The sequence below is a fragment of the Seriola dumerili genome, unplaced genomic scaffold (assembly GCF_002260705.1).
Source record: "Seriola dumerili isolate Sdu_G_001 unplaced genomic scaffold, Sdu_1.0 BDQW01000035.1, whole genome shotgun sequence".
NCBI classification, from domain to species: Eukaryota; Metazoa; Chordata; class Actinopteri; order Carangiformes; family Carangidae; genus Seriola; species Seriola dumerili.
Genome location: NW_019174290.1, coordinates 2,219,670 through 2,237,085, shown reverse-complemented (window position 1 = coordinate 2,237,085; position 17,416 = coordinate 2,219,670). Strand labels below are relative to the sequence as shown.

General features: G+C 41.8%; 2 protein-coding genes across 4 annotated transcripts in view; one reads left to right on the top strand and one right to left on the bottom strand.

Annotated features, from left to right (window-relative positions):
• On the top strand, positions 1-15,803 carry foxk1 (forkhead box K1). 3 transcript variants are annotated; one of them, XM_022738106.1, is made up of 11 exons: positions 1-968; positions 4,439-4,654; positions 7,601-7,799; positions 7,924-8,070; positions 8,240-8,433; positions 8,583-8,588; positions 8,724-8,896; positions 8,990-9,247; positions 10,275-10,448; positions 10,743-10,995; positions 15,545-15,803. In XM_022738106.1, exons 1-10 carry the CDS (start codon positions 523-525, stop codon positions 10,973-10,975), a joined length of 2,046 nt encoding a protein of 681 aa, XP_022593827.1. In that variant the 5' UTR covers positions 1-522; the 3' UTR covers positions 10,976-10,995; positions 15,545-15,803. The 3 variants fall into 3 exon arrangements, with proteins under 3 accessions (XP_022593827.1, XP_022593826.1, XP_022593828.1); XM_022738105.1 differs by lacking the exon at positions 15,545-15,803 and having other exon boundaries at positions 2-968; positions 10,743-12,693; XM_022738107.1 differs by lacking the exons at positions 8,583-8,588; positions 15,545-15,803 and having other exon boundaries at positions 3-968; positions 10,743-12,693.
• Positions 15,549-17,416, bottom strand: part of radil (Rap associating with DIL domain) — a 21,011-nt gene continuing 19,143 nt past the window's right edge. Inside the window, exons 18-20 of the mRNA XM_022738108.1 lie at positions 16,967-17,019; positions 15,943-16,082; positions 15,549-15,661 (exon numbers count right to left, since the gene is read on the bottom strand). Coding sequence (XP_022593829.1) covers positions 15,562-15,661; positions 15,943-16,082; positions 16,967-17,019 — 293 coding nt within the window. The 3' untranslated portion in view covers positions 15,549-15,561. The remainder of the gene's footprint in view (positions 15,662-15,942; positions 16,083-16,966; positions 17,020-17,416) is intronic.

Genomic DNA, 17,416 nt, shown 5'->3' with positions numbered 1-17,416 from the left:
CAAAAAGGTCAAATGTGGGAATATCTTTTGGAAGAATGGTGTTCAGCCGTCCAGTAGAGTTCTATTTAAATTGATTTTATTTTTTCCTCTTCATCTATCAATCTATGTCCAGTCAACTGATGTTTTGAATAAAAATTTCTAACCGAAAGTCCAGTAACACTAAACCAAGATGGAGGGAATTTGTCCAAAAAAACTTTTAATAAAAATTGACTCTTTTACTTAACACTTCCAAACCAACAATAACGGACATTTTATCATTTTCAACTGGCTACAAGGTTTACATTTAGTTAAGACTTGAACGAATATGTTTGAGGTCACAGCAATACAAGGGGCGCCTGAACGCAGCACCAGTCCGGTTCCTGCGAGAATGCCGTTCCCGTTTTTACATCGAGCCGGACTCCATGTTGTTCCGACAGCCACGGAGTGAACAAGTGCCCTGGCCGAAAACTCTCACGTTGCAACTCTGTGTGTGCGAGAAGTGAAGTGTGTGTGCGTGTGAGAGTGTTGACCCTCCGAAAGAAGATGGCAGACTACCGGGACGACACCGGAGCTCGAGCCCTGCTTGCTCTGCAGTCGGCACCGTGCAGCCCCGTGCGCGTCGCGGTGACCTCGCACGCCTATCACCAACCCTCGCTCGCCCTCTTGGGTCCTCCGGTGATGGAAGCCCGCACCGAAGCCGGGATTTTTCCTGTGCGCCTCGCTTCTCCTTCTTCGCAGGCCCTCGCCAGGCTCGAGGGCCGGGACTTTGAGTTTGTCATGCGCCAGAGGACGGTCACCATAGGCCGGAACTCATCTCACGGCTCCGTGGACATCAACATGGGTCACTCGAGTTTTATTTCACGGCGACACCTGCAGATCACCTACGACGAGGTGAACGGCTTCTCCCTCCGGTGCCTGGGCAAGAACGGCGTGTTCGTTGACGGGGTGTTTCAACGGAGAGGGGCGCCGCCGCTGCCGCTGCCCAGAGAGTGAGTGTAGTCAGGTAGCATAGCCGCTACCAACAGGCTAATTATGGCAACACAGTGTGGCTGGCTGCTGTAGGGCTTCACAAACTTAAACGTTAATTTTACGCAGTGACAGCATTGGAACAGATGTTACGGTATATTTTGTATCCAATTTTAAATAAGTCCCCCCTCCTTGGGACATGTAACGATTGAATCACTGTAAGACATCTATAGATATATATGTTGGTTATTCTTTTAATTGTTTTGGTGGATATGCTTTTTAAATATTCTGACATTGTGATAACGTACTGTCAAACAACCTCCATATACAGACGGGAGACAGATTCTAGCGGGGATACAAAGTTTGTCATGACACCCCTATCATTGCGGTTTGATGTGATCCGGTGTAGATTCGGATAAATGCACTATAACATTTGGACAGCTAAACTGCAACACAATAAGTCAACACTTCCGCACTTGAATTCCAATGAAATTTCAGTTCATACTGGGTTGGGGGCACTTTATGAATCAGTGTAGCCAATTTTAGCTGTTAGCAAACTTAGCTTCATTTGGCCTAATGACAAGCTAGTTAGCAAATATATTAAGAAGTTGCCGTTGGCGGATATTTCGAACAGATGCTTGCTGTCATATTGTGGTAGAACTGGCTTTCTAAAATAGATGAACTTTACACACTTTTCCCCCCCACATAGATGTCTTTTGGTTGCTGGTCAAAGTTGCGGTCAGAGCGGTAATATTAGCTAGCAAGTTGTTAGGCTGTTAGCCAACGTGTCGCCGTCACGTAAACAGTAATGTAAACAAACGCACCCCTGACAGTTGAGCTCACGAGTCTTATGGGGAGAGGTGTGTTTGTTTTGTATTGGAACTTCTAATGCTTTTTTTTTTTGTAACAAGGTGAACCATCTGGTTTTAAGCGTGGTTTTAGCTATATTGATGTTGTACCACTGTCAAGGTTAACTATTTTGCCCTCTCTGGTTCGTTTAATATAGTGGCAGTCTTAGAAACTGAAAGCTTTGACTTTGTGTGCGAGTCAGTCACAGGGTGGGGCGGAGGGAGGAGGTTGGAGGGTTGTGCCCGTAACCTCTCTGATAGGCTGTAAAGACTGTTTGGGGGTGTGTCAGGCATTGAATAGGAAGTGCAGGCTGAAATGACATCCTCATTGCAGGCGCACATGGAGTAAACACAAGACTTACAAACCAAGGCCGCATCCAGCACAGCCATCTTTGCATGTGTCGTTTTGGCCCTGGAGCCTGTCTCAGGATTACAAACTGTGCTGAGTTAAATCTGGAACCCCTTTAAATGTGGAGCAGACCAGTAAATTAGTTTAGTTATCCTGGTGCATTTACAGTACTTACCTGTTACAACATTTTACAGCTTTGAATCACATTGGATTAATTAGGTGATTTGACAGTACTTAGCGCTAAGGAGCTTTAATATCAACAAATGTCTACGGATTGATCTAAATTGAGTACAAATACAAAAGCTAAACAGTTTCTTGCATAAGTATTCATTCCCTTCAAGTAAAACTAGTAGAGTCACCTTTGACTAAAATTACAGCTTTGAATCCTTGTGGTTTCATCGTGATTCATCTGGAGATCTCAGTTTTCTTTGCAAAACTATTCAAGCTCTGTCTGGGACCCTGAGTCAGCAGCAATTTTCGGGTCCTGCCTCAAAGTCTGGATTGGATTGAGGCCTGGACTCTGACTTGGCTGCTCCAGGACATCAACATTGTTGTTTTTAAGCTATTCTTGTGTAGATTTTTCTCTGTGTCAGGGGTCAATGCCTTGTTGTAAAATATAACTTCTCTCAAATCATAATTCTCTTGCAGGCTGCAGCAGACTTGTTTTTGGTATTACACATATTATTTATTCTATTTTTGCAAAACCTTAAATTGGCTTGCATCAATGTCACATCCACCCAGTGTAATGGTACCACCACCATGTTGAGCACAACATGTCTTGTGTGATACGCAGTATTGTGTGTGATTGCAAAGAAGTTTAATTTTGGCCTGATCAGTACACTGAACCGTCTTCCACTTTGTCTCAGGATCTCCCTTGGGCCCTCTAGCAAACAGTAATCGAAATGTCATGTGATTTCTTTCAACAGTGGCTTTCTCTTTGCTACTCTGTCATACAGCAGGGGCTGGTGAAGTTGTTGTATGCACAGTCTCTTTCATCTCAGCTAAGGAAGCCTTTAGTTCCCTGAGAGTTGCCACAGGCCTCTTTCCTCCCTCACTGCGGACACTCAGTTGTTGAGGATGGCCTGCTTTAGGCAGAGACAGCTGTGAGCAGTCTGTTCATGGATCCAGTGTCGGATTGGCAGCTGCAGTTTTCCAGGAGACAAATTAAAGAGAATAGATGGAACATTTCTTCCCTATTTCTTTTTTTTATCGCTGACTGGTGTAACTGTCTACAACTGCTTACAACACATTTGCAGTCTTCTATGGGTATTTTCTTCTCATTTGCTCCTCTCCATATGAAGGCCTGAGCCTTTACTATAGCTCATCACCCCTTGAATTAGTAGGGCTTCAGTCTCTTCCTCAACACAGACCTCAGACACAGTCATTATAGTTGGGCAGATAAGATGGTTGTAGTCACAAAGATTTGACTTAACTACACTGAATACACAACCCCGCTCCCTTTGCCTGCTGGGAAGAGTTTAAAACTATGTATCAGTAAATAAAGGTTCCATTGTAAAAACCCAATACCCAATCCCTCACACATATAATTATTTTTAAGGGTTTTGTTTAGGCTTGAACTAACTTGGGCCATTGACTTATACTTGCTTTTATTGAGGCAGTTGTCCAGACCTGTGCAAACAAGAGAAGAGGAAATCCAGGCTAGCAGGTTTTGTGTTAAGTCTGTTTTTTTTCCATGGAAGGTGTTGACTATAGATATTGTTTGCATTATAAACAAACCCCTGTAGTTAAGGGGAAAGTATCATTGCTTTATGATTTAATATTTCTAAATCAAAAAAGATCCACACTGGACCCATACCCAATATGTGTAACTTACAATATATATAATAATATTGAATTTGAATGGGGTTTTTTTTGTCCTTGGAGATGGTAGTTGACAAAACAATCTCATCACAAGGTCCGTTTAGCAGCTGTTCTCTAGGTTTCGATCGTATCGTGTGATCTTCTTCAGCAGATGGAGTTTGCTCAGTTGTCACTGTATTGTAAATGTTAAAATTCTCCTGAGCATTTTAAGATGAGATAGAGTTTCACAACAAGAAAAATGCTCAGAAAAACAGAATTTTTGTACATCTGTGGTTTCAGGACGGCTCCATATGCTTAGGAAGATCATGTGGTACAATAAGACGCTCCAGAACAGCTACTGCACAATCATATTTAAATGCTTAGCAGTCAGTTATTGTACAAGATGGAATGTGCTAATCAAACTTTGTGTCCACTCTCTCTCATCTTTTGTCCCATGGCTTCCACATTCTCTCCCTCCCGCTATCTTGCTCTCCAGGTGTGTGTTTCGTTTTCCCAGTACAGTCATCAAGATCCAGTTTATGTCACTCCTGGAGGCTGAGGAGCACAGAGAGAAAGAGCAGCCCTCTCCTCCCCCTCGCCAGCTTCTGCCCCACATTTCCCCTCTTAAAATCAGCATTCCCACACTGCAGCAGCATGAAGAGCACATCAGGGCATTTGGGTCTCCGCTGCCGTCGCCCACAGGCACCATCAGGTAAGGGGAGAACCACATGCACATATACACAGAGATATGAACACCAACAGGTGCACCTTCCTAAATGCAAACACAGCATGTATCACACACACTTCATAACTGCAAAAGCGGATTGTCCTGATTTGGCAGGAGTCAGTGTTTTTATTCACAGTTTCTTATTAGAAAAAATTTACAGTCCACTGTTGTGATTGTTTAAGCTTTGAAATATGTTTTGATTGAGACACAGGTTGTGGGTTTGAAAAAATATTAATTGATCTGATGACTTAATAATAATAAATTATAATAATTATAATTGATTAATTGTAATTTGTAAGCAAAAACACCAAACAATCCCTGGATTTAGCTTCTGTAATTTGAGGATTTGCTGCTATTTTTTGTTTAAGGTGATAGTCAATTGAGTATCTTTTAATTTTTTGGCTTTTGGTTGGATTGAAGTAATTGGATGACATCACCCTGGGATCTAGAAAATTGGAATGATCATTTTTTGACTCTTCGTATATGGAATAAATAATTGATTAAATAATTGTGTGTTACCTCCTAATATTAATTATAACAATTAATGATAGCAAATAATCAGGTAACAGATGTAGGATCTTTTCCTATCAGACAAATAATTTGTCATAAGAAAATGTCCCAGACTGAAACTTTTTACAAAGCAAAACATAACGATTGAGTTTGCATGTCTTATGGCAAGTGTTTGAGGTGTATTAGATTATGAGTTAATTACCTGGTCTCCTTATCTCAGATCTGTGCATGTGTGTTGATGTTTATGGTGTTATCTGTATGGACTTATACGTGAGGCTCAGTTTCCTTTGGTTTCAAAGAACTGCAGTTTTTTTTCCGACCACAGACTATCAGCTCATTTTACTAAAAAATACCCATCATGGTTGAAGGTGTACTCATCAGCCCCTGCACTGTTTCTGTTGCGATAGAAATCTGCACTCTAATCAGCAGTGATAGCACATGTTTGAAAATCACTGCTCTATAAATGTAAGCAACATGTGGGCCTGGAGTGTGGTGTTGCTGAGTGCACCCTCTGGTGGTCTGTGTTTGTCCTTACATTATACTTCCCCACCAATGTCAGCTTGTGTGTGCATGCCTTATATGGAATGGCTGCAGCTTTGAGCCGTGCGATTGGCTATCGGGCAGATTGTTTTGCCTGCAGGCCGTTTTTCCGTCCATTCGTGGTTTCCTTTTCAGAGCCCCCCTACCCCTCCCACTCAGCCTTCAGCTCCTGTTCTCTCACACGTGGACGGACACACACACACACACGCACGCACGCACACACGCACACACACACACACACAGAGTAAAGACGCTTGCTCATACATCGCTCAACCACTTTCACTGTGGCCTTTTTCCGGCAGATTGTTGTGTCACCTTCCTCAACATTGCCCACATACAGTACATACAACGGAAGAGAATTGTGCACAAGCACATGCTCCCGCTTCAAACACCAACAGTGTCTTTTCACAGGGTGGTAAGAGTCACTTTTCCAGTTTGGCAACTTAAAAGAACTATATATAATAACATTCCTCCCCCTGTGAGCCACTTGTACCCCTGGCCCATGTGTATAAGCAGAGGGGGTGAAATGCTTGTTGTAAGGGTAAGGAAAAGAAGAGTCTCGCTGCCCCATGGAGGCACACGTAACTTTTAATGATGCATGAGTGTAGAGTTACAGATACAATTATGTTTTCATACATAAGAAGTCCCTGAGCACAGTTGGACATTTCTGTTCGTCTTCATTCATTTTTCAGCACTGAGCCATTTTCAAAACAGAGCCTGTAGCCTAGTTTCCCCAGCCAAAAAATACAAACATATTCTCTGTCTCCCTCTGTGCGTTACTCTCTCTGTATCTGTGGCTCTCTGTTGCCAAAGGCAAATCAAAGCACACTGACTCTCCCAGAAACCAGTGTTTACTTTACTAACAGAAGCAGGTGTTTGTTGTATAATAAGTTACTGGGTTTTCCCTGTGTTCTGTCTCTCAACAGCTACAGATAAAACCTAGTTAATAATTAACATACTATTTTTGCTCTGTGTGTGTTTTATGATCATTTTCTATGTTTAAAACATCTGAGCTGTTATCGTTTTCCAAACTTCGCTCTCGTGTGTGTGTGTGTGTGTGTGTGTGTGTAAGAAAACATTACATTCCAGATATACATTTTGTTTATGTATATGTGTTTTAAATTACAATTGAATTGTTGAAATGATTTTAATTTGTTTATTTCTTGCAGTCCTATTAAGATTTACTGAAAATGGTGAATAATCATTTTTATAATTTCACAGTGGATTCCTTTTTTTTTTTTTCAGTGTTAAATAAAATGTAAAAACTGAAATATGTTATTAAATAGCAAAGCTTTACTTGCTCCTTCCTTCCTGTGCTATTTTCAGTCCTTGTTTCATGTAATGTTTATTTCCTTTCTTTTACATAACTTTAGTTTTGGCCTTACTCCAAAAAAACTTAATAACTTTCTGTATACTTGTGTGATTTAGCGTCTGTTTTACATTTTAGAATGGAATTATTATCCATTTAGAGGCAATAGATCAATTTTGTATTTTTATAATAAAGAGCTACTGGAATTGAACAGGATTTTAATCTTGACTCATCCGTTAACAAAGCTAACCTCTCCTACAACATGTTTATGTGGCCTTAATGAGACGTACATACAGTCACATACAGTAAATTCAAGGTTATATTTGTCCAGAAGCTAAAAACTAACATTGTCTTGATTTTCAAAACAGATTTTTTTAAAACTGAGCTGCTACATGATTTTATAAAGCTGTGCGGTGACTGTAGGAGCGGTGACCAGTACCGGTACTGATTACCCAGTCTTTTAGAGCATGATTAATTTGACCTTCTTGTTCAGGTCATTAAATCAGCTTTGAGAAGTGGCCTTAAACCATCATTTTAAACCATTAACACAGACTCCTCCCTCTCGTCTTCAGTGTTCCGAACTCCTGTCCGGCCAGTCCACGTGGGGCAGGGTCATCAGGGTATCGCTATGGACGCAACGTGACCTCTGACCTCCAGTTAGCAGCTGAATATGCCGCCAAGGCCGTTTCTGAGCAGAGACGAAGCATTGCTGAGCATAGAGGTGGGGGATGTGAGCAGCGGGGGGAGTCAGCTGGTGGAGATAGCCCCAAGGTGAACACCCAGTAGTAACACTGTCCTGAAGATGGTTGAAGACATTGCCACTTCACTTCCAGTTTTTTTAAACCACTTTCTTGTACAGTATGTGCTGATTAATACCTGTGTCTTGTTTTTCCAGGATGAGTCCAAGCCACCGTATTCCTATGCACAGCTGATTGTCCAGGCCATCTCTTCTGCCCCGGACAAACAGCTGACTCTTAGTGGCATTTACGCCCACATCACCAAACACTACCCCTACTATCGCACTGCAGACAAGGGCTGGCAGGTAGGGTCTCCCTCTCTTGGTCTGGACATTAATGGCTTTCTGCACGTTTGCCAGTGACTTGATAATGACGCAGAATGTAATGGTTAGCTTTCCCTTGGCTCCAAGTTCGTAGTAGCTCTATGTGTCCAGTGACAAAATACTTACAAAATACTATTTTGCCTCCCTCCAGAACTCAATTAGACACAACCTGTCGCTCAACCGCTACTTTCTAAAAGTGGCGCGCTCTCAGGACGAGCCTGGCAAAGGAAGTTTTTGGCGTGTGGATTCTGCCTCTGAGAGCAAGCTGGTGGAGCAAGCCTTCAGGAAAAGACGGCAAAGAGGTGTGGCTTGCTTTAGGACGCCGTTCGGACCTCTTTCTTCTAGGTAAGCGGGACACTGCATGGGTCTGTATGCACAAACACACACACACACAGGAGACTGTCAGACACATGCTCCGTCTCTACCGTTTTGACTCAGTTAACTCTTTTCCCCCTCTCTCTGCTTCTGCTCCTTGCTATCATTTGATTGGATAGAACAAAGTAAGTCTCATTTTTAGGTTAATATATTCAGCTGAAGGTGCTGGCAGTGAAGGAGCTCTGTATGTTATTAGGTAAGTCTTTCAGTGTATTAATTGTTTTTTGGTTTCTCCTCTTTCCCTTCATTTTGTTTTTCAGAAGCGCCCCTGCATCCCCAACCCACCAGGGGCTTCTTTCTCCTCCATCCAGTGGGCTACAGACCCCTGAATGTCTGAGCAGGGAGGGCTCTCCTATCCCCCACGACCACCACGAACAGCTTGCTAACAAACTGGCATCTGTACCTGAGTATAGGTACTCTCAGAGCGCCCCAGGTGAGCGTGCACACAAGCGCACATGAATGCAAACAAATTACATTACACACTATAAAGCAGATGAAATTGTCATTTGGGTCTGTCTCTGCTTAGGATCTCCAGTCAGTGCTCAGCCTGTCATCATGGCCGCACCCCCCCACCCAACAGTCCTGCCCTCAGGCCCGGGGAAAGCCCTTGCTTTGGTTCCAGGTGGTGGCGGCCAAGTCCAGCCCATCCACATGCTCCAGAGCCCCCCTCAGCCTTCTGTCACCATGATGCGGGTGGTTACAAGTGTCCCTGCACTTTCCAACCCTCCGAATGGTTACAGCACCCCCTCTGTTGGAGGAGCAGAGGGCAACAGTGAGCTCAGAGGTATGTGAACACTGAGGGGGAGGAGCCACAGCAAACTGACTGACCGGATGTCTGTCAGTTTAGTATAATAGCAATTGTGACACTTTGTATCATAAATATTAATAACGGGTCATCCAAACCAAACTGCAGATCGATACGGACCAAACTGCTTGTCACTTATGACGTTACGTAGGGATACTGTATGCTGTCTTGTGTTTGAATATAAATAGTGTGATTGAGCTTACAACCAGCTGTTGATTGTCGGTCAGTGATTTGAGTGGTTCATCACTGGTGCAGGAGCGAGGTGTTGTCCTCTGAGTTTTCAAAGAAGAAAAAGAAGGTTGATCTAGAGAACAAAAAATTCAAGAACAATCAGAGAAATGCATTCATCGTTCTGCAGCACGAAGCCTGTGTGCTCACAGTTAACATTTGGACTAGTGCCTCCATCTGTGCATGAGTCGCTAAGTTGAGTTCATCATCACTTAAATGGATAATGGATTCACTTTTGGTTCAAACCAGAATTATATGATATATTCTAAACATATGGTCGCATGAAAAACTACAGTGTAGAACCTTATGTGAAGCAGAATTTAACCAAAAGTCAAATATTTCTGTGTGCTCACTTGCGTTCAGGTACATAACCATTAGCTACAGAAACAGGCAGTTTGTGATGTTGAGATTAAGTCCATCTTATGTTTTATTGCTCATTATATTATGACTTTAGGGCTGTACTTTTTAGTAAAATGTCCTTCATTTCTAACAAGGTCTTCTGGATGGATGAGCTGTGTTTTAGGAATGGAACATTTTTTGTGGCAGACTTTATTTGTTGAGCTTGAGGCAGAAGACAAAGTTAATGTCTGACACATGTTTCACCATTGAGTATTTTCTGTCTCATTTTAAATCCACATGGGCCGGGATATGCATGACATAATAAATAACTACTAACATAATCCAACTAGATTTTTTGATAATATTCCCTTTCTTTCTCTGACTGTGTTAGTTAATTTTGCTCTTTAAGTGTTAGAAACATATAATATTCTCACCTCAGAAGCCCAGCTGAACAGAGAGCGTGTGATCCAGACTGTGGACAGTGCGGTGCAGGGTGGGGATGGACGGAACCTGGCTCCAGGTTTACATCAACTTCCTGTTCGTCCTGTTACCCAGAATGGCAAACACACCACTGCCGCCATTGCCACAGTAACCAGCCTTGCTAATGCATCTGGTAAGATTCATGCAGCAATCACTGCCAAACACACGGACAATTTACAATGAATATAGACTGTTTATATTCGTTAAGATTGGGATAAAAATATACCACAGTGACATGCAGTAGATTAACACATATATGGTCCGTTGCCAGTTTATTCGGTACACTCAGCTGTAACTAACGCAGTCTAATGCAATATATCCTCCTTCATGAAAGCTATAATGTTCAGTCTTAGGTGAAAGTGTTTTAACTTTATGGTCTTTATGGTTTGTGGTGCTGTCTAAACTCCCTGTCTCGTCATCCTCCCAGGCCTGAGTAGTCCTCTCCAGATCTTGGCTGCTCAGGCCTCCAGCTCCCCTCCAGTGCTCGTGAGCAGACAGCCCAGTGCGGAAACCTTAGCCGAGCAGCCAGGCGCACCCCAGGCCAAGCGGCCAAAGATGGAGGACGAGGGTGGGACTGAATCTGCTCAACATCAAGTCACACCTGCTCAGCAGCCTGTCATCGTTGCCATGACATCACAAACCCATGACCCAAGGAAGTAACACCCAGGCCTTCTTACCAGGTACCCAATGGACAGCCTCCTGATCGTCCCCTAACAGCTTCACCTTTTATACTCATTTGATATGACTGCAGCCGACATGGCCAAAAAATGTACAGGCAGCCTCTCTCAACAGAAGGGAAATAAATTGTAAGGAAAATATATTTTGGTGAAAAATGAAAACTTTCAAATACACTCTGAATTTAAAAGCAAGTAAATCTTTCAGGACTTTTTCAGCTCGACAGCCTTTTTTTTTTTTTTTTTTTTTTAATGTAATCCACCATTCGTTGACAACAGCAAGCAAGTAAGGACATTAAGCTTATGAAAGCATTATGCATATTAAATCTCATTTCATTTCAGCACTACTTTTACTTACGTGAATGTTGGAGAATATCTCAGATGCATCGGTTATTATCACTCTCAGGCCAAAGAACTCACCTCTCCTGCACTTCTGATTAGAGTCACTGCCTGATTTCAAACCAGGGAATGTGTGTTCAGAGAATTCAATGGCCTGTATCTACAGAAAAAAACTGTGATGATCAGAATTGATATATTGTGTAGTTAAACACAGTTGTGGATAGAAAGGTAGAGAGGACTTAACTGCAGAACAGGTTGATGGGGCTTGGGAGACTGTTAAGAATATGATTGTACTCTTCATAAGGCAATCCTTAGACAATAAAGTGAGACAGAAGAAATCAAACAGGTTGTGTCTCTCAGAGAAGAAATATGTTAATATTAAGGCCAAGCCCAGAATGTGAGGTCTCTCTTCTTCTTGTCTTCTCTGTAAAGCACAAAGAGAAAGAGGTAATGTTTTCGAAGAAGAGGTGGGAGGAAATCCCAGACTTTAGTGGCTCTCGCTTCACTTCAGCAGAGTTTGGTTTATCAGTGTGGAGCTCCTCAGATTCAAGATGATCTGGGTAATTGGGCAGTGAAGTTGGAGCAGGGAAGGGGAAAAAAAAAAAAAAAAAAAAAAAGAGGCAACTATTTGGAGTTGATTGAAGTGGAGCTAACCTAATGTAGACAAACTGATTGTTGTTTTAATTTTTTTTCTTGTTTCAGTAGTGGTAAAAGGAGAAATGGAACAGCCTGTGCGTAAAGTTTTGTCCTAGCACAGCAAAGCATTATTGTAATAATCCTTAAAGCCTTAAATATTTCTACTTTTTTTTTGTCATTTAATTTTAACCTTTAGACAGCTTTACCTTTTTAGATAGTTAACACAGCGCTTCTTTAACAGTACATGATCGGCAACACTACAATGGTGACAATTATGTTGCATTAGTAGACTTGTATCAGTTTTATCAGGGGAAGGGCGGGACCAACTCATGACCACAATTTCATTTCACCTGCTCTCTTGTCTGTTTTCTTTCTTTCTGTATGGTACATTTGACATCTTTTCTACTCTTAGCTCCCCGCTCTTTTGCTTTTATTTCTGCTCTATTCTTTTCTTCTTTTTTTTTTCCCCCTTCTTTCTCCCCAATCTACCTCTCTCCCTCTCTCAGCAAGCAGTCTCTATCTGCGCAGTCTCTACAGAGGCATCAAGCTGTTGGCAATTCCTGTCACAGACACTGCCTTAATTAGATATTCTTCAGCACTTTCTCCCCCCTCTCGACTCTCTCACTCTGCCTTTAGCTTTTCCGAATGTCCTCACACCGGCCTCACTTTTAGCTGGCAATCAGGCACAATTTGCGCAAGACTTCAGTGATTGTTGTTGCACATTATTAATATATAAAAAACAAAACAAAAAAGATGCGTAATGATTGTATGCTGCTCTTTCTGCTAATGACAAAGCTATTTAGAAGGTATTTTTTCTCATTTTGGAAAAAAAGAAAAAATATTTTGCTATGTGTAAAAACGGCTGTCATCAATACGTAAACATTCTGGAAATAGAGAAGTATATGTATTTTTAAATGTTCCTGTTTTTGTGATTTGTTAAAATGTGTAGCACAAATTAAAATTCCTCATTGATGTAAATATTCTATTGTCTGCTCTCGTGACATATTGTCGGCCATGATGGGTAAGATTCCAGTTGTTGTTTTGTTATATTTTTCAAAGCAGAAAAATGCAATTATCCAACCGTCTTTATTCTTAAATACCATCATTTTTAACAGTATAAATAATGACCAGAGAAGAATAGACATGCATGAGGTCAGTGTCATACAAACCTTGAAACACACAAAAACAAAATTTAACTGCAAAGTAACGAACAGAATCAAAGATTCTGAGTAAAACCAAACTGATGGGAAAAAAAGAAACCAAGCTGACAGAGTGTGTGTGTGGAATAATTTAGAAATGAAAACATTAACAGGTTATAAAAAGACATTACAACAATAACAAAACCCCAACAAGTGTCAGCATTAGTACTGAAATGATAAGTCAATTTACCAATTGTTTAAGGTTCCAGACATTTATCAAGCAAAAATGTCAAATTTCCAGTGGTTCCACTTTCCCTGCTTTTGCTTTGTTTACAATGTGAATTGAATCTCTGGGTTTTGGTCTCTTAGTCAGACAGAACAAGCTCTGAGCAACTGTGATGGGCATTTTAATAAGATTTTCTGACACTGAACAGACTAAATCATTTGAAGAATAATCAGCAGATTAACATCATGGAAACAATGGTCAGTTGCAGCCCTAGTCAACAAAAACAGCTGTCCCACAGTCCTTCACTCCCTTTGTTTCATTGCCTCCTGCAGCTGTGGGGTGTTCGCTCCTACAGAAGGGTTTGAATGTGATTCTGGACACAGGCGGGCAGATGGTATTCTATGGGGATCTCTACGGAGCTGGGGTCAGGAAAGAAGAACAGCCGACGTAGAACTGACTAAGCGTGGCTTTTTTTTTCTTACATTACCTAGGCTGTGAATTAAGGACTTTTTCAGAGGTGACCTGTCAAGCCACTGTTCTAGCTGGGTCAGTTAGATATGCTTCTGAGATTCGTGCGTCCACCCTAAAACAAAGGAGATGAGAGGAATTTTGATGTTTTGTGCTCACAACATGGAGAAGTTACTTCAAAATCCATCAGCAACCTCTTCTTCCAGAGGAGGTGTCCTCCTTACTCTGGAAAATCCACAGACTGAACAGTCTTCATTGGAACTTCTTTCCATGTAAAGACAAAGTTAATCCAGTAGATTGTCCAGTGTAACGGGGATACTGTTCTGGAAACACAATTGCTGTTGAATGTTTTAAATGTGAATTTTCAATACTCCACAAACAAATTCCATTCACCTTCACTGTATGTTTTGAAGGCAGAAATCTCACTGGCAGACACTTTAATCCCTCGGGTGTAGTGACCCTTTAACGACCTGTGTGAATGGTAATATGCAGTTCTACGGATCACATCCTGTATTTGTATTCATTAAACTTAAGATAAATTATTAATGTTTAGAAAAGTGACACGACCCATAGCTATGTCTCTCTCCTTTCAGAAAATACAGTTGCTTTTTTTCCCATCAGTAGTTTCAGTATTTACTGACCAATATGTTTCAGCAAAAAAGTTTGACTAGTAACCCCAAATGCAGTTTCTCTTTTGTCCAAACAGTGTGTGACCAAGTGTTAAATATTTACAAACAATTATTTACACCTCTTAACCAGATACATACAGCATATGCTCACAAGAGAAGTGTTGGTTTAAACACATCTGGATTGTGCATCAGAAACTCTGGAGTGAAGCACAATGTCTTAATGATTCAGTAATTAATAAACAATGTCGCACCACAGCTGCACATCCGCTGCGCAGGTCGAGCCTCAAGAGTTCATCTTTTGTCCAGTGAAGGTAAAGTTCAATGATGAGGTGAAATGTGAACGGGGAGAGCTGGTTGTACGTCTGAACATTCTTGAGTTTGCCTCGTCTGCCGGCCTCGCCCACTCTCCAGTACAAAAGTCAACAGTCATACCGCAATGGTTTTAGTCTGATGAGCAGACGGTGATGATGCCGTGGGAGTCGCTAACAAACAGGTTTATAAAACATTCCACTCTAAAAGCACTGTGTAAGACATCCGGCTTTCACTGAGGTGGTCTCCATTTGTAAAGTACATTTTCAGTTTGTGTCCAACAGTCTCAGAGTCCCTTTGTCTGAGAGCTATTTTACCATGCTACTTAATGCCTGAATTACTAATACAAATTATTCTAAAATACAGGTGGAAAAAGTCCAGTGTGTACACATGCTCCAAGGGCTCACTGTTGAAAAATTAAAACCCTACAATCTACTGTGCTTTTAAACCGCATCAGACTGCATACTGGCTGGTTGGACCTCGCCCACCTCAAACACTGATTAATTAGGCAACTTTCCGTGCAGCATATTCCTTTGATGTCGCGGTGGGTTACAGATTCTGTCTGTCACACAGACCCTGTAGGAGTCAGCGTGAGGGAGGCAGGTCTGGCAGCTGTGGAGTGGAGTCGTGGAGCGTCATCTCCAGTTTGATTGCTTGGCTTTGTGTTGTGCTGACATTAGGTTTCACATTCATATTTCATGCGGCGTATGTACGCACAGATGTGTGTTTGTGTGCGCCCTGTTCATCAGTGCACACATCTGTATCCCTCACTGTCCTACGTGTTGTGTGTGTGTGTTTGCGTGTCTTAGCTGGGCAGTGGAGGTGGTCAGCAGGAGGAGGCACTGATCTTCTCTGAAACCTCGGGGTCGGACTTGGCTACCAGGAAACGTAGTCGACCTCCTCCCAGACGAATCAGATCCACCGCGCTGCATCGAGCACGCAGGAGGAAGTAGAAAAAGAAAAACAGAGTCTAGTTACATGAAGCTCAGCAGAGACAGAGTACGGATGGAGGAGCATCACTGTCTGGGCTCGCACCAATCAATCAAAGTAATCAATTGGCTTAAGAGGCTGACAGCAATGGGTATGGTTAACATTGTGGGAAGACTGCTCACTCTGTCATTCATGTCAATATCAACCAGTAGTATCATAAATCTCCACCAGCTCATTGTTAGGGGCACAAACGGCACCACTGGAACATCCTCTGTACCTCTGGTAGTCTGCTCCTATCAGACTGGTCCCGTTCACTGCCAGGATGCGGTCTCCGATCCTCAGTCTGCCATCGGAGGCAGCCGGTCCTTCAGGGATCAGAGTCCGGATGTAAATCCCTGGAGCGTTGAGAGGAGTGTGCTGCAGGAGGGAGTAGTGTTGGTATGAGTACAGTGTGCATGTGTGGGTTTGGAAGTAATTGAAATACATTTTTACCGTAGTGATGGAAAATACTTGTTTCTTATTAAGTCTCCATTAAAACTGTAACACTTCAAAAACAGTGGTATAGAAGCTACAACAACAAACTGGCACTTTTGCTTAACTTCATCCATCGATTATCAAAATCATTTGTGAATCAATTTATGTCAGGTAACTGATTACAACGAATTGTTTCAGCACCAAAACGAGCAAACGAATGCATAAAAGTATAAACACAGCTGATCTCTTTTGCCAGTAGTTGAGTGACCTTGCTATAAGCCTGATAATAAACTTTGAGATTTCTTAATTTATAAAAAATAAGAGACTTGACAGAGAAAATGCCACTTTTATTTTTCATCACACATTTTAGTGTCATAATATTGTAATGAAGCTTTAACATGTGTTCTGAACTTTGTTTTGACTGTTCTAGCTGATTGAGTGAAACATATAGTAACAGTTTACTTTATAGTTAGAAGTTATAGTTCTGTATAGTTATGAATATAGTTAAACTAAGTGTTACACAATTTCCCAGCAAGCTCAATAATGTACTTTATACCACATATGTAGACAATTTCTCAATATACTTCTCAAAATACGGTCACATTGTATCATTACATATCAATATTAAGTTATCTGGGTAATTTGATTTACATCTCTTGGATCTGGCCTCGATGTCAATGTAGTTTAAACACGTTTTTGTTTGTTTTTTTTTTCTGGCAAAAGTAGTAAAACCAAGCATTTCACGAAGACAAAAACATACTGGTGAAACTTGGACTGACAGGTAAGGTAAAATGTAAATGTCTATTTTTTAACTTGTGTCTACTCACCAGGCCATCAATGAGTCCCATGCCCAGTCCATAGGGTCCTTTGTCCAGTTCCACTACAAACACCACACATAAGTCATCAGGAAGGGGAGGGGCGCCAGGGGAGGATACAGGGAAAGGAAACTCACACCCACTAATACACCCTGCAGAGGACACGGACACCCGAACCCACAAACACAAACACACAAACACACACACACACACACACACACACATACACACACAGGGTCTCGCTATGGGGTCGGACAAACATGAGAGGTTTTGCTGTGCAGAAGAAACACACACACACACACACACACAGATACTGAGACACATGCAAAGATGCAGCTACAGAGTAAATCTGACAAGAGCCTGCAGATGTCACACTCACTACACTGTAAAAACAGCACAGGCAAGATACTGCTGTCATGTGAGGTACAGCTGACCAACCACTCGAACATTTTAACTACGGAA

Coding starts and splice junctions, on each gene's coding strand:
- foxk1 (XM_022738106.1), top strand. CDS start 523: ATGGCAGACTACCGGGACGACACCGGAGCTCGAGCCCTGCTTGCTCTG. Junction 7,800..7,923: donor CTGGTGGAGATAGCCCCAAG/GTGAACACCCAG, acceptor TTGTTTTTCCAG/GATGAGTCCAAGCCACCGTA. Junction 9,248..10,274: donor GGGCAACAGTGAGCTCAGAG/GTATGTGAACAC, acceptor TTCTCACCTCAG/AAGCCCAGCTGAACAGAGAG.